The 17111-nt window shown below is 42.0% G+C and overlaps 1 protein-coding gene across 1 annotated transcript in view; it reads left to right on the plus strand.

Moving 5' to 3' along the window:
- Window positions 1–7751, plus strand: part of mbtps1 (membrane-bound transcription factor peptidase, site 1) — a 32865-nt gene extending 25114 nt beyond the window's left edge. Inside the window, exons 17-23 of the mRNA XM_083763981.1 lie at window positions 2589–2713; window positions 3323–3400; window positions 3822–3962; window positions 4647–4778; window positions 5588–5714; window positions 5877–6007; window positions 6694–7751. Coding sequence (XP_083620107.1) covers window positions 2589–2713; window positions 3323–3400; window positions 3822–3962; window positions 4647–4778; window positions 5588–5714; window positions 5877–6007; window positions 6694–6899 — 940 coding nt within the window. The 3' untranslated portion in view covers window positions 6900–7751. The remainder of the gene's footprint in view (window positions 1–2588; window positions 2714–3322; window positions 3401–3821; window positions 3963–4646; window positions 4779–5587; window positions 5715–5876; window positions 6008–6693) is intronic.
- Window positions 7752–17111: the final 9360 nt, after the last annotated feature.

Consider the following 17111-nt stretch of genomic DNA (forward strand, 5'->3'; position numbering starts at 1 on the left):
CATCTCTGCGTTTTTATTACGAAGCCTAAAAGGCAAACGGAATTGTAATTTCTAGTCATAATGTTTCATAATTTCCAACACCAAAAACACGAGTCCTACCGTGTTAGTTTTATTTGGGTCGTTTTCGGCGTCTCTTGTTTTCAAGTTGTTAATAACAATCATCTTTCACTATCGTGAGTCCAGAAAAGGGACGCTAGTGTAGAGGTGGTTAAGGTGTGCCAGCTGTTCTCCTGTACACCATTATAGGATTATATGAATGGTTTAATATAGATGAAGGACATTGTGGGGTTTCGTGTTCACAGCTGAATTTCTCATGCAGCTGAGAGGATTCATTATTGGCTCCATTAATATCCCATTTTAACTGTCACAGTACATCAGGAGGTCCTTAGAAACCCTTAAATACAGTTAAATATAGCCTCGGGGTCCTTCAAAATAGTTTATCTCTTTCACATAAGAGATTATGGTTAAGTGGTCAACATTTCACATCACATCTTGATGACATCATCAAGATGTGATTCACAATGTTAATGATTTTTTTTCAGACCTCCAGTTCTAGGAAACACAGAATGGGGTCGACTTTTTTTATTATTTTTATAATGACATAGTAAAATGTTGAAAATGAGTGGTATGCCCCTTTAACCACTGTTGTACGTAAAATATTAAGAATAGCCAATATTTTCTACAAGTTCACAACGTGTCGCGTTTCAATGCATTGTACTGTAAGTAGGGTTGTCCCGAACTGATCACGTGATCGTAAATCGGGTGCAGATGATGCAGATCACGTCATTTTCAAATGATCGGAATCATGCACTGAAGAGACATTTGTTCACTCTGGCAACTAGTTTTTTTTTTTTTTTTTGTCTTGTAAAGCGTCCTTGGGTTTCTCGAAAGGCGCTATATAAATTATTATTATGCATTGCGATGCATCGTAGAATCGAAACCAGGTGAATTGTAATCGAATTGAATCATGAAGGCAGTGCCAATAAGTAAGCCTTGCCAAGAGGCCCATCGGGCAGGAGCCTATCTCCTGTTTCTGTAGCAAGGTTCGAGGTTAGCTTTATTGTAGCCAGATCATAGTAAAAAATACACACAACATTCAATACAAGACTAAGATCTAAGAACACTAGATCACTAGAACACTAGACACTAGGGCACTAGAGACAGAGAATTCATCACATTCAATAGTAGCAAAGTCAGCAAAAGTGCATTAGTGGGCAGTATGTGCAAAGAGGAGAGGCAAGAATAAAGTGCTATCTGCTGTTCAGCAGTTGAATAGCAGCCGGGGCAAAGGATAGTTTGAACCGATTAGTCTTTGTGGCGGGCACCCTCAGCCGACGACCTGAGGGCAACAGTTCAAACTCAGACCGAAGTGGGTGATCCGATACGTCCAGGAGGAAGGAGGCTCTCTTAAGTATCTGCCTCTTGTACAGTTCTATGAGTTACTGGCCACTTTGACGAGGCTGCTGAGCCTGTTCTTGCTTGCCATTGCCAAGCGTGAGGCAGCTTGATGTACAAGTACACCCCCTGGACACGACGCTAGTATGTCACAGCCTGCAGGGATAGAGTTGATGTGGTTAAAACAAATGGATCTTACTGTTCTTTTGAGTTATATACGTATTTAACCCATTCTGACCGGGCACCCATTTTGGTGTTAGCATCATGTTATGCTTTAGCTATTGAAAAATAGCAGATCTACAAGCTCATATCGCGCCACCGAGTGGCGCGCTACGAGCTTGTAGGTCTGCTATTTTTTGAAAAATCGAAGAACGACTGACATTTTTAGAATCTGATCTCAGGTCAGAATGGGTTCATCAGACCAGTGTGTGTCCAGTGGAAACCTCGTATGAATCTGATCTCAGGTCAGAATGGGTTAAATTATTTTTGCCTAAGTCAGTTCAGACTTTTTAAGACCCATAAAACCAGTGTCACTGTACTAGTGTTAAGTTCAAGGCCATTCAATTAAAATGTTTTGTCAAATCACAACAAGTTGTCGCAAGACACTTTACATATAGTAAGTATAAGAATGTTAAGATAATATACAGAATAGTGGCATTAGGCATAGTATAATATGGTAGCAATCCATGGTCGTGCTCCGTGAAGAGGCCCGATCCGTGAAGAGTGCTTTATCATTCTTTCCACTTGGCATTAAAACCTATTAAATAACATCTTCAACATGGAGACACCACTTGTGCGTTATTTTTAATTACACACAGGCCCTGATGGATGGTTTGCCATTACACCACATAATGGTTGTAATATTAATTTTGTATATGGTTGTTTTTATTTCTTCATTATTTTTATTATTAGTAATTATCTTGCCTTCAGGCTGTGGTGGATGTTTTGTTGGCTCTAGTTATGGGAATTATTTAGCTGATGTATGCTGCTGCTGGCAATGGGCAGATAATTAAACTCTAGTGCTCTAGTCTGTGTAAATGTTCCTCAAGCATAATATATGGTTTGTTGATTACAATGTCATCGGAGTGATTTGCTTCGTGTTATCTGCGGGCAGGAGAACAGGTGCTTTCTGGATTATAGTGTGTGTAGAACTAGAAATCAGTCTGACATTTCTTGACTTGGAATCTTTATAGACAGTGGTGGATGCCGGACACAGGGGGCGCTAACGTGCCAGCACTGAACGACCTGATCTCGGTGTGGGGAATGGCCTTCAGCGACGGCCTGTACGAGGGAGACTTCACCATGGCTGACCATGACAGTAGGACGCATCTCTTTGTCTTTATAATCTGTCATCTGTCACTCTGAATACAGCCACCACGGCACAGACAAGACACAACCCAACCCTTCTCTTTCCCTCAGCATAGTACTTTTTTTCCCTTATTGGTGTTTTAAATATTATGTTATAATTTAGCTATTGAAAAATAGCAGATCTACAAGCTCACCGAGTGGCGCGCTATGAGCTTGTAGGTCTGCTATTTTTGAAAAATCGTGAAAATGTGGCACAAATCTTTGAATATATATTCTTTCAGAGCGAACGTTTTTAACTCAAATATTTGCTTCTGAGGTGTTCCTGGAACAACATATTTTCAGATGGGGGTCGGCGGCCAAATACATATAATTTGTGGGGTCCTTGACATGAAATATTGAGCACCACTGATATAGAAACATAGGAATTTCAGAAAACTGAATTTAGAAGATTTTATTTTTATTTTGACGTCAGGCCTAAATGGGTTAAATGTACAAAGTAGCAATACCACAATATAGAAATGCTCTGTTACAAGTAAAATACCTGTATTCAAGATGTTTTACTTCAGTCAAAACACAAATGTATATCTTACTGTTTCTCTCCCTCTATCACTCTTCACAGTGTACTATGCCTCAGGCTGTAGCATCGCCCGTTTCCCAGAAGATGGAATAGTGATTGCCAAGAACCTGAAAGACCAAGGTACCGTCTCGTCCTTTAAAATATTGAACTAGGCTGAGTGCAAACCAAACGCTGCCTGCAGATTATGTTCCCACTAGTAGCAACATCATTAGCGTTTGCTTCCCCTCTACAGGTCTGGTAAATGCAAATCATCAACGACAGTAATAAGTCAAATAAGTAAAATAAAATGAGAAAAAATAGGTTGCACATCAGCAATGGCTTTCAGTGGAGTGCCAAACCCAAATCAAGTATACAGTACATCAAAAAAATAGGAATTAAAAAAATTCGGCTATAAATGTCTGCTATGCAGCCTTCATCAGAGCATGCTCTGATGAAGGCTGCATAGCCGAAACGCGTAAGCGTTCCTTTTTGGTGTGGGCCAATAAAGAAATGGAAAAGTGAGTACTTTGTCCCCCGCTTGTTTAATTTTTGGATGTGCTAGGTCTGGAGGTGTTGAAGCAGGAGACAGCGGTGGTGGAAGGTGTTCCTATTCTGGGGTTGTATCAAACACCCTCTGACGGAGGGGGTCGCATCGCTCTCTATGGAGACTCTAACTGCATAGATGACAGCCACAGACAGAAAGGTAAGAGTCCAACTGCATTCATGACAGCCACAGACAGAAAGATGAGACAATCACCCTTTCTCTCTCTGCGAATGGGAATTACGGAGACTGATGTGAATGACATGACACGATGGAGCTTTTTCTTTATTCATGAAGGACAAAATCTGTGTATTTCTTTACAGCAGACGGTAGCAGAATATAGATATAGTTGTCACAGGTAGATGACACCCCCAGACAGAACAGACCAAATTCAGTTGTCATAGCAGCACCTTGAGTCCAGTGTATGGACAATTTACAATATAGCCTCAATGCAGTGCCATACTAGTGACCGATGTCACCACAAATCTATATATAGAAGTATTATACAGATATCATCTAAGCAACGATAACACGCTAGCCTGGTCTGCAGCAGGCTAGCTTCACAGAAGTTACTATGGTAACGTATGTGCCACTGCTTTCATAAAACAGTCATGGCTCATGAGTAAACTGAGCCAGGGATAACTGACTAAGTTCATCTCGCTAGATAACTTTCGCTTTAACGAAACCGAGACATGGATAAGCCACGATAAATTGAGCCAGGATAAATAACATGCATCCCGGTTTAATCTGCCATCTAGATTTTATGAAACGGGCCCCTGGTTGGCCGCACACATTTCTTCGTTGCTATACACACGTTCAATGTCCTCTGTGCTGCTTTCCTTCCAGATTGTTTCTGGCTGCTCGACGCTCTGCTGCAGTACACATCCTATAGTATGACTCCTCCCAGCCTCAGTCACTCTCACAGCAGAGTCACGCCACCTACAGGTGCTGACCGCCCACTGCCTCTGAGACTAGAAGGTGAGCAGGCGATGTACACACAATGAATACACACACATGCAGCCCTTTTCCATAATACTGTACATATAGCTAAACCAGGCACTGATAAAGTCTGCCTCCTTTCTCTCCTCTCCTCTCCTCTCCTCTCCTCTCCTCTCCTCTCCTCTCCTCTCCTCTCCTCTCCTCTCCTCTCCTCTCCTCTCCTCTCCTCTCCTCTCCTCTCCTCTCCTCTCCTCTCCTCTCCTCTCCTCTCCTCTCCTCTCCTCTCCTCTCCTCTCCTCTCCTCTCCTCTCCTCTCCTCTCCTCTCCTCTCCTCTCCTCTTTTCTTCCCTCTCCTCTCCTCTCCTCTGCACTGTTCTCCTCTCCTCTCCTCTCCTCTCCTCTCCTCTCCTCTCCTCTCCTCTCCTCTCCTCTCCTCTCCTCTCCTCTCCTCTCCTCTCCTCTCCTCTCCTCTCCTCTCCTCTCCTCTCCTCTCCTCTCCTCTCCTCTCCTCTCCTCTCCTCTCCTCTCCTCTCCTCTCCTCTCCTCTCCTCTCCTCTCCTCTCCTCTCCTCTCCTCTCCTCTTTTCTTCCCTCTCCTCTCCTCTCCTCTCCTCTCCTCTCCTCTCCTCTCCTCTCCTCTCCTCTCCTCTCCTCTCCTCTCCTCTCCTCTCCTCTCCTCTCCTCTCCTCTCCTCTCCTCTCCTCTCCTCTCCTCTCCTCTCCTCTCCTCTCCTCTCCTCTCCTCTCCTCTCCTCTCCTCTCCTCTCCTCTCCTCTCCTCTCCTCTCCTCTCCTCTCCTCTCCTCTCCTCTCCTCTCCTCTCCTCTCCTCTCCTCTCCTCTCCTCTCCAGGCAACCATCTGTACCGCTACTCCAAGGTTCTGGAGCCTCATCTGGGAGACCCTAAGCCCCGCCCCCTACCTGCCTGTCCTCATCTTTCCTGGGCCAAGCCTCAGCCACTGAACGAGACGGCGCCCAGGTCAGTCAAAACTTGTCACCTTTTAATTGTTTATTTTTTTATCGCACTGGTTCTCAAACTCTTTCAGGTCAAGGACCCCTAAATTACAAATTGATTTTATACTCTCTCTCTCTCTCTCTCTCTCTCTCTCTCTCTCTCTCTCTCTCTATGACTCTCTCCCAGTAACTTGTGGAAGCACCAGAAGCTGCTGTCGATCGATCTGGACAAGGTGGTTCTACCCAATATGAGACCCTACCGTCCCCAGGTCAGGCCTCTGTCTCCTGGGGAGAGTGGAGCCTGGGACATCCCTGGAGGTAAGACACCAAGGACCAGTGTTACATTGGTGATTTTATCTTTGGGAGGACGCTTTTTAATGACGACTAATGCAACACTGCCAAGGACCAACAATACACCAGTGGTGGAAAGTAACATCACTTAAAGTGCATTACAGTAATCCAGCCTGGAGGAGACCAAGGCGTGGACTAGCTTCTCAGCATCAGGCAGAGTGAGGGTGGGACGGAGTTTGGCTGTCTACATCTGTCTCAGCTTCCACTCAGGAGTGTAATCCTTGAGGAGGTCTGACAGATACCGTGGGGCTAGGGCATGGAGAGCTTCGTAGGTGAGGAGTAGCAGTTTGTAGGTGATGTGGAACCTAATTACCGGAAGCCAGTGGAGGCGTTCGAGGGTGGGGGTGATGTGCTGCCAGCGTTTTGTACGAGTTTTGCACATACTGCAGTCTGTCAAGGGCTTTGTTTGGGTCCTTGGGGAGCCCGAACAGGACACCATTACAGTAATTCAGGCGGGCCGGGAGGACATTGAAGCGTGGATGAGGGTCTCGGCAACAGAGTCTGGGAGTGACGGTCAGAGTCTGGAAATGTTTTTGAGGTGGAAGAAGGCAGATTTGGTAACATATTTGATGTAGGATTGATAGGAGAGGGTAAAGTCCAGGTTGACATGGCATGTCCCCTCAAGTTGACGATACTCTTCCTCCTCTCCTCAGGTATAATGCCGGGTCGCTACAACCAGGAAGTGGGCCAGACCATCCCCGTCTTTGCCTTCCTGGGAGCAATGGTCGTGCTGTCCTTCTTTGTGGTCCAGCTCACCAAGGCCAAGAACAAACCCAAGCGCAGAAAGCCCCGTGTCAAACGGCCCACGTACCTCCAGCAGCAGCAGCAGACGTTGACCGGGAAGACACCCGCAGTTTGACTGGACTTGGACTGGATGTGGTGTGTGGTGGCTTCAGCTCAGGAGCCTTACATTAGGTGTCTATCTAGAACACATTCTAGAACTCCAGACGCGGAAATGTGGAGTGAATGGACTCTCTTAAACTCTTGGAATAATCAGCCAGGTCTTGGACTGCTGGATTGACTGCAAATTGGCTTGTTATGGAACTCTGTAATCTTAGAGCTCATCTCAAGCTCTGCCAGACCTGAACTTATTTCCCCACCACACCGAGATGGTGTCTGTGCCTCTTGTCTGTCTACTCTAGGCTGTCCAGGCGGGAGTTTGTGTGTGAACTGATGAACAGTGTTAGACAGTGTTACAAATAACACCATACAAATAACAGCCTAGATACCGACCTGTTCCAGACAGGAATATTGCCTACATTCTTTTTATTTTTCTCCCTTCGTTCTAAAGAGATTCTGTAATTCCTCTGACCAAATGGACCTGATGAATTTGTTTGTTCACTTTTGTATTTATTGAATCTGCCCATATACCCTGACACACACACACACACACACCCCCCTTAACAGAAACACAATGTTGACAGAAATACTCTTTGCATGAACTCTCAAAAAAAGACAGAAAGACACAAACAAAAATGTATTGTATGTCTTACGTTGCCTGGACCTAGAGCCTTGTCTTCAGTCATCAGTGTTTTTTGTATGTCCTGCCCATATTAATTGTTTAAATTTATTGTCCTTTCTTTGTTTTTATATTTTATATTATAATGAATGAATTATGGCAACGCGCTTCTCCTCCATGATTTCATGCTCACTACGGTGGCATTGACAAAACCATTCAAATATATCGCGTCAATAAAAGAAAGCATCTTCATGGCATGTTTTGTGTGGATGTGTGTTATATTAATCTAGTTGAATGTAACATCAACCCAGGGCTAGAAACCTGAAAGGCAATTAGCCAACACTTTAAATGACCACACGTCATCCATCTTCTAGTGCTGTCACGATTAATTGTCACACAAAATAAATCTGATTAACGATTTAATTATGGTTTTGCCATTGGAAATCCCAACATTATGAATATAAATTACATTTCTGTTTGCCTTTTAGGTTTTGTAATTTAAAGTGTAAAAAAAAGTGCACAGGGCAGATATGACAAATAACTGAAATATACCAAGGAACCCCATTGTGATTAGACGATTATGTAATGATTGTGACAACCCTACCATCTTCAACCTATATGCTCATATAATTGGTCATCAGTTGGCACTGTATTGATGGCTTCTCAGTCTGTGTGCCCAGAGGAGGGATGTGGACCGTTCAGAAACCTGCCTACCAGTGACATCATTTGCAGACAGGTTTGGTCATTTCAGAAAATATGTTTTATTAATGCAAGAACAATGTTGAGAACCATGTTCTAGACCAACTGTGACACGCAGTAAAGGTGTCAAATGAGTAAATAGTAATCACTGCACAACTTGCCAATTCCTTGCAAGTGACTGAATATTATGGTCACCTTCTACAACACATTTAATTTGATTTGGACCCCCTATACGTTAGCCTAGGTGTACTTAACTTTTTCCCCCATCAGATTTAATACAGATAAAGTGTAATTCATATACTACACCATCGTATGGCCATTGCTTCTGAGGGGTTCCTGGAACAACATATTTTCAGAAGGGGGTCGGTGGCCAATTACATATCATTTTTGGGGTCCTTGAGATGAAATACTGAGCACCACTGATATAGAAACATAGGTATTTCAGAAAACTGAAAAGTTTCGACGTCAGGCCTAAATGGGTTAAGATGTGATGATGTTCAAATGCATACATAATTTGAACCACATTAATTCTCTGGTATTGATGTGGACTACATGGTGTTGCTGAAGAGTAAATGCACTGATGTAGGCTGATTTTCCGATGGCGGGGGTGGGGGTGGGGGAGCTTTGGCTCTTTATCTGGGGCTAATAGGCCAGATCAGCTTGTGAATCTGTCACCTGTCCTTTCAGATGAAGGACCCGCTAGTGAACTAATCTCCCCCGGAGCCTTGGGAAAGTGGGAAATGACCCCGGAGCCAGCTAGCCGCATTAACAAGATTTGGGAAAGCCGGTTGTGAACGGGGGTCACATGCCCTCTTTCCCTGCGCGGTTCTCAGATGCCAGGACATCCGATCAGGTCACCCAGTCATATCCTGGATACCACACTGTGGTGGAGAGAGACAAGCTGGCGACGCTGAACTCAACTCAACTCAACACCTTACCTGTACTTCCCATTTCTTTACCCTCCCTGTCCCACAAACCGGTTCCAGTCTACCACTTTTTCCTGTCAATTTTTGAGGGGCGCTAGCCCCTTCTATACACAGGTTTAATGTTTAGTAAACGCATTGACAACTAGAACTGCACTCTGTCGAGTGCATACTTGCTTGTTGCACACTAGTAGGCCATAAATGGCCAACTAGTGCGCAAGCAGAGCGCGCATGTAATCTTTTCGCCCGCTGTAAACTGCCAAATTTCAGTATCTCTGTGGAGGAACGTTTGAAATGATTAATGTTTAGATGTAATTATTTGCTACCTACTATACATGTAATCATTTAGTATTAAGTATGATTTTAGTTTCTATCTATATAAGAAATACTGTTTTATTGTTGTAGATATATTCTGGATCCATTTTTTGTTTTTCAGAGACAAATAAATCATTTATATGTGTTGAAAAAAAAAGGTATATAAACTGAATTAAAATATGTTATACAGTATACTTTTTCTGTAAACGGTGGAATCTCAATATCTCTGTGAAGGAACATTTGAAATGTGTAATTATTAGGTGTAACTATTTACTACCTATCTAATTTATGTATGTAAACGCTTATAAAAAAACGCTTATAAAAAAAAGTATATAAACTGAATTAAAAATGTAATTTTAATTTTAAATCTATTTCATGTTAGACTATAGTGATATTAATACTAAATCATGGTCAGAGTAATATGTGTCTCTAACTTCAATTTCTATAATAATACTTTCACATTTGTTAAAATATACATGATCTAAAATATTTCCGTAATCTGTAGTTGGATTTGTATTTAATTGTTTAAAGCCTAATTTTGACATGTAGGTCTTTATACTTCTTTCTATCTCAGTATTATGGTTTTCATTGAAATCTCCTATTATCAAAATTGCAGAAGTCGGAGATGATATGTACTGTATCATGTATTCGAGAAATGTGTTTAATTTTGAAAGGTCTGTTTTAGGTGATCTGTACATAAGAATGATATATAGATTTTTATCTTTTACATGTATACATATATGTTCTACTTTCTCTAATATCCTGCTTTCAGTTGGAATTATGTATTCCAATACTTGCGCGCTCTGCTTGCGCAAGTAATGAAGGGAAAATATACGTCATAATGTGTCGTTTACGTCATATTGTCTCTTTATTGTTAATGCCGTTTAATGTTTGTGTTGGCACCGTTTGTTTTACATCACCATTATATCACCTAATCAACATGAGTTAGACTTTAATATATTTGCACCCCTCACTTCACACGGGTGTGATTTTCTTTTTAGATGGGCTATACAAGTGCAAGTCTATATCACATATTTAGCCCTTGATTTGTAATGGATAATTCTGGCATAGACACATAGCTATTACAATAGGTACTGTACATACTAGGCTGTAGGAGACCGACATCGATGTATGATTGACCACCTTGGGAAAATGAAAAGCAAATTCGACTTTTTACTGCCATCATTTATGCTGAATCTGAAATAATCTCCCCCTGGCCGTATCTTAAATTCCCTTCCACTACCCATAATGTAGGTATTGTGCTGATGGCGCACATTACCTACATTATGGGCAAATACGAGCCATCAATTCTTACGCTATAGCAACCAGCCTATTGCCCTTTGAAGGTTTTATCCATTGTCCTTTACAACTGCTGTGACTAGATGTTTTATAGGCCGAGACTTGTTTTCACCCCTGTCCACCCGTGTCAGTGCATGTGCCCAGCTGTCTGTCTGTGCGTGCGCGCGCGCGCGCGCGTGCGTGCGTGTGTGCGTGCGTGCGTTTGTGTCTGTGTCTGTGTGTTACGGAGATGTTCGCCTGGGGTCTTATGGTGAATACTAAATTACCAATATGACAATACTTGGCAATTTCTCTGCCTGCTGTGTCGCTGAATAGATGTTTTGTACTGGAGCATTCTACAGTGGGTACTGTGGGTTGTTGCGAGCCCCCCCGCCTGGTTCCAAGCAGTTGGAACCTATTGTCTACATGTGATGAAGGGAGGATAGCCCAAACATCTGTCATCATTCATTTTGTTACCTTGAGGCATATATGGATGGAACATTACAAATGTGACTTTTATTTCTGAGTGCAAGCCTCCACGTCATGATTTATTCTACATGTGATATTTCCATAGCCATTTCTTCCCCTTCCAGACAGTAGCCTTTCTTACATGTATGTCACAAACTGACATCCCTGCAGGTGATGGCCAGTATACTAACATTCTGATCTGGCCAGCTGGAATCTGTATCTTTTGCAGTGGTGGAAAGTATCTAATAAATCTAGTATCTAAATCGTAATCGTAATCTAAATCTATAGTATTTACTTAAGTCTGTAGCCTACTTAGCCTAAGTACAATTTTGAGGTATTTGTACTTTTACTCCTATTTCCAATACACTTACTTCTACCCCACTACATCTCAGAGGAAAATATTGTGCTTTTATTCCACTATAATTATTTGAAAACTTTTACTTACTAGTTACTTTGCAGATTTTGATTATTATTACAAAGCATACCCACTCCAACCCTATACATTTCGGCCATTTGAAAATAGCAGATCTACATTGTGAGCTTGTAGATTGCCCATTTTCAAAATATTTGTATACATTTAAAAACTTGAAATGGGACATTGAGTTGGCCTACTTTTACAGTACATTGTGATGCCACTACTTTAGTTCCTCAGTTTTACTTAAGTACATTAGTCCTGACTATTACGTGTAACAGAGTATTTCTACATTGCAGTAGCCTATTGATGCTTTTACTTAAGTAAAAAAGAAAAATGCTATTTCCGTGCTTAGACGGACCCAGCCAGCCAGGTGGCTGCACCACTCAAAACAAATGTGAGTTATTTTTCCACCACTGGCCTCCTCCTCACCCTTCCCATGACTTTCCAGTTCTTTTGTCCAAATAATAAATAAATAAATCACACTTGTGTGAATGAAGTGAGGGGCGCTCCTATCACCATACATCACATTCCGTGCTCAGCCAATCAAATCATCACAAATCATTGTGTGATTGTCATTCCGGCCAGTCACTTTCTGCCATCTTCACTTTTCTGCCATCACTTTTATCCTCAATATGTGTAGCGTATACTTTGCTCAGCCAATCAAATTATCATTCATCGCTATGGTGTGATCAGTCAATCATCAGCCAATGTTTGTGTTCAGATGCTGGGCATAGGGGGGTCCTATTTGCTTCATTAGTCTCCTTCCATTCTTCCCACAATCTGCTCTCTGAGTTTGCCTCTCCCTTGCAGTGTTCAGTGACATTTCTGGATGTGACAGTTGGGCGAGTTGGCTAGGAAATACCACCCCCCCCCCTACCTTCAGTCTACTCCACTAGCTGCACCTCTCCACCGTCTCTCTGTCTCTCTGTCTCTCTCTGTCTCTCTGTCTCTCTGTCTCTCTCCGTCTCTCTCTGTCTCTCTGTCTCTCTCTCTCTCTGTCTCTCTGTCTCTCTGTCTCTCTCTGCCTCTCTGTCTCTCTCTGTCTCTCTCTGTCTCTCTGTCTCTCTCTGTCTCTCTGTCTCTCTCTGTCTCTCTCTGTCTCTCTGTCTCTCTCTCTCTCTCTCTGTCTCTCTGTCTCTCTCTGTCTCTCTCTGCCTCTCTGTCTCTCTCTGTCTCTCTGTCTCTCTCTGTCTCTCTGTCTCTCTGTCTCGCACAACTAATGTGCATATATGCATGTACAGAATGTCCTAATGTGTTACAAATACTAACTCTAATACTATTAGTGGTTTTAGTCTACCACTAATCTGCAGAAATCCTGTGATCAATGATTTTGCTCTGATCCCCCACTTGCTTTCTCTCTCTCTATATCTCTCTCTCTCTCTCTCTCTCTCTCTCTCTCTCTCTCTCTCTCTCTCTCTCTCTCTCAATCTTTTTATATTACTATGAATTCTAGAGATCAAATTCCAAACACTGTTTCCAGCACTGAGAAGATTCGCTTCTCCTGGTCTGGCTGCCTTTTCCGTAGGCTGCCAATGTAGATTAAGACAATTAATACATTTTCATGTCTTTCAAAGATCCTATAGGCTACTTCACAACAGGCTCTTTGAGCCTATTTGTCCTTGGACGATGCAAAAACGCTAATCCACGCCTTTGTTTTTTCTCGGCTTGACTACTGCAATGCGCTCTTTTCAGGACTGCCTAAGAAAACAACTGACAGACTACAACTTGTACAAAATGCAGCAGCTAGAGTTGTAACTAGAACTAAGATGAGAGAACATATTACTCCAGTTTTGGCATCACTGCACTGGCTTCCTGTTGTTTTTAGGATTGATTTTAAAATTATTTTACTTGTCTATAAAGCTCTCAATGGTCTCGCACCTTCCTACCTACATGACTGCCTGCCTAAATATGTCCCAAACCGGCCCCTAAGGTCTTCCACTGCTGGCCTGCTCGCTCTGCCTAAAAAAATGGCAACTAAAAAATACGGGGAAGCAGCTTTTTGCTTCTACGGGCCGTCGGCATGGAACAAGCTCCCAATGTACCTTCGTCAGGCAGCCTCTGTAGACATTTTTAAAGCTCAGCTCAAGACCCACCTCTACATCATAGCTTTTAAGTGATCTTTTATTTTTATTTATTATTTTTATTACTATTTTTAAATGTCGTTGCCTTATTTTATCTGTTCTTATCTTTGTACCACTGCCTTCTCCGGATTTGACACTGCGTTATTGTCCTATTGTTTTAACTGCTTGCCTGTTTTAATACTGTTTTATTTTGCTTTTGTTTTTATTATCTTCTCTGCTCTGTAAAGCACTTTGAGCTACATTTATGTATGAAAGGTGCTATATAAATAAATAAAGTTTATTATTATTATTATTATTTGGTGAAACAAGTATCCTAGCTTTAATGTCTTTCTGTGCCACGTGCTGTTTACATTTCTGATTAATAAAGTATTCATTAGACCTTCTAAATGCAATTACCTATTGTTTAGTAAGACAATTAACATTTCAAATATTGAACTATTGGCTAATTTAACTATTAGACTAATTTGTAGAGATGTCCCGATACTGTATCGGTATCGGAAAAGTATTGGCCCTTATTTGTCATATCGGCGAATATGCCAGTCTAACCACAAATCTGACACAGGTGTAAGGGCATGTGGAGTCGGGACATCCCTACTAATTTGCATTAATAATTGTATTATTTAGACTTTCAGTTAAGCAGGAAACCATAACCAAATGAGCAGAGGTGGAATAAGTACTAGAGCAGGGGACGGGGTTCCAGGTTCAATGTAGAAGTGAGAAGTAAGTATGTGACTTTTATTTAGTGAATAACAATGTTATTTTGTTATGTAATTGGTTGGTTGTATTTGGTCTCCCTGCAGCTCTTCTATTGGATCATTTAGATCCTGTCTGGTTTGACACGACCTTTGACATGGTCCTCTTTCTGGTTTGACACAGAGTAATGTATAGTAAAAGAGTGGTGACACGCTTTGATCTCGCCACAAAGCGGGTGCCTATGGGCAATAGTTCCAAACATTGCTCCTATGGAACTATTCCATTGAGATAGAATGAGCACTTCCGCATTCCATTGTTACACTGCGAGTCAACGGGAGTGTCATTACTCTCTTACTAGATTACTCTGGTTTGACACAAAGTTTGACTAAAAAAATCACACCTGTGTGAAGTGAGGAGCGCTAATACAGTATATTAAAGAGGGAGTGCCATGATTTTTTTCCCCACCCTAAAACATGATCATCAGGTCTTATTGTTATATTAGGAGGAAGAAGTAAAAAAAAAAAAGGTGTACAGTATTTGTTAAAATGTATGCCTGGTTTTCCTGGTGGGTGGTGATCCACCTGAACTTAAGCCGCAGCTGTAATACAGCTGTAATTGTATGATAAAGGGGGAGGTGTTAGAGGAGGGGCTGATCATGTGATGTCAGTATATTACTGTTTTTTTCATTGGCACGTTTGACTGTCAAGGGTTCAGCTTCCAGGAAGAAACCCTATAGACCGATTCCGTACCGGTTTCATGGTCGCAGCCTACGTATTTCCTATAGGCGGACTCGACGTAGCTGCGGGGGTAAAACCCTCACCAGGCGCACCTCTTCCACTACAGTGAACGGCAGAGTGACTGATGTTAGTTTGCCTCAAACTTTACTCCTTTACCTGCTTTTTTACTAACACTAACATTACAAAGATGCCCAGAACATCGAGATGAACCTGTGTAGTTTATGGCTGCTCCAACAGTAGTGGCAACATAACAAATAAAATAAAACGGAATGTCTAATATCCACCACGATGGCTGAGACCAGAGCCATTGAGTAATGGTTGAGACAAAGCAGTGAAGAATCCTGCAAGATACATAATTTCAGTCTTACCCAATACCCAATCTTTCTGTTTTATGAACACAAGGCTGCTGTATTTTATACCTCATACTAAGCATTTAAAGTATGAGGTATAAAGTACAGCAGCCTTGTGTTAATAAAACAGAAATATTTGGTATTGGGTAAGACTGGCGTTATGTATCTTTCACTGCTTTGTCTCAACCATTACTCAATGGCTCTGGCCTCAGCCACCACGGTGGATATTTTGACATTCCGTTTTATTTTATTTTTTATGTTGCCACTACTGTTGGAGCAGCCATAAACTACACAGGTTCATCTCGATGTTCTGGGCATCTTTGTAATGTTAGTGTTAGTAAAAAAGCAGGTAAAGGAGTAAAGTTTGAGGCAAACTAACATCAGTCACTCTGCCGTTCACTGTAGTGGAAGAGGTGCGCCTGGTGAGGGTTTTACTCCCGCAGCTATGTCGAGTCCGCCTACAGGAAATACGTAGGCTGCGGCCATGAGACCCGCTACGGAATCGGTCTATAGGGAATACACCATTGCACATAAAAACGACTCCAGGGTGTCTAATGAAGTACTGTCACCTCATAGACACATGAAAAATTGGTGATGTAATGGTGATGTAAAACAAACGGTGCAATCACAAACATTAAATGCCATTAACAATAAAGAGACAATATGACGTAAATGACACATTATGACGTAAATGTTCCCTTCATTGTCAATGCGTTTACAAAACAAACTAAAGACATTGAACTAAAGACAAACATAAAACCTGTGTATAGGAGGGGCTAGTTGATTTCTCAACTTGAGAATCTCAAGCAAGCTAGCAGCTCAGTGGTAAAACAATCACACTTAGCGTTGACTCCCATTGTAACAATGGAATGCGGAAGTGCTCATTCTATCTCAATGGGATAGTTCCAATGTTTGGAACTATAGCCCATAGCCGGCACCAGCTTTGCGGCGAGATCAAAGCGTGTCGCCACTCTCTTACTATCCCCCCTCGGGTACAGACACACAAAGCTGTGCATAGGAGGGGCTATAGCGCCCCTCAAAAATAAAAATAAATTAGACATCTGAAACAAATGTGACCATGCACGAATGCACTGCTTTTTGTGATATGTCAACAGCCAAAAAGGGTTAATGGAAACCACAGGTTTAAGCTTTAATAATGTGATTATCCATTTTTGTGTCAAATCTCTATCTGAAAACTTTAACTTTAACTAAAACGGTCAAGTGCATCATGTAGTGTAGTATATAAAGTGCAATATAGCCTAACGTAGTAGCATGAAACAGAAATACTCCAGTACAGTAGGCTACATTTTTGTACTCAACTCAAGTAACATACACCCTACACTGCCTACAGTAAGACTGGCCATTTTCTCAGCTTGCAATACACCTCCCAACCGATAGGGTCACGTCGTTGAAAGCATGGTGAAAAACTGAGAAACTGGCCAGCGGTCGGATTAAAAATGATTTTTATTGAACAATACGGAAGGAACGCATGCCAATAGTCATCCGAGCAAAGTTGTTACATCCGTGGGCAGGGGATGAGCACTTTATTTTTGAAATAATGTAGACGTTAACGTTGTAAATGGAGCACGCGCGTAAAACTGTGCGTCGTGACTGTCATCATTATGACAGCCATGTTTCAGGGCTAGGGTCATG

The sequence above is a fragment of the Protomyctophum parallelum genome (genome assembly GCF_964188405.1).
Source record: "Protomyctophum parallelum genome assembly, chromosome: 4".
Classification (NCBI taxonomy): domain Eukaryota; kingdom Metazoa; phylum Chordata; class Actinopteri; order Myctophiformes; family Myctophidae; genus Protomyctophum; species Protomyctophum parallelum.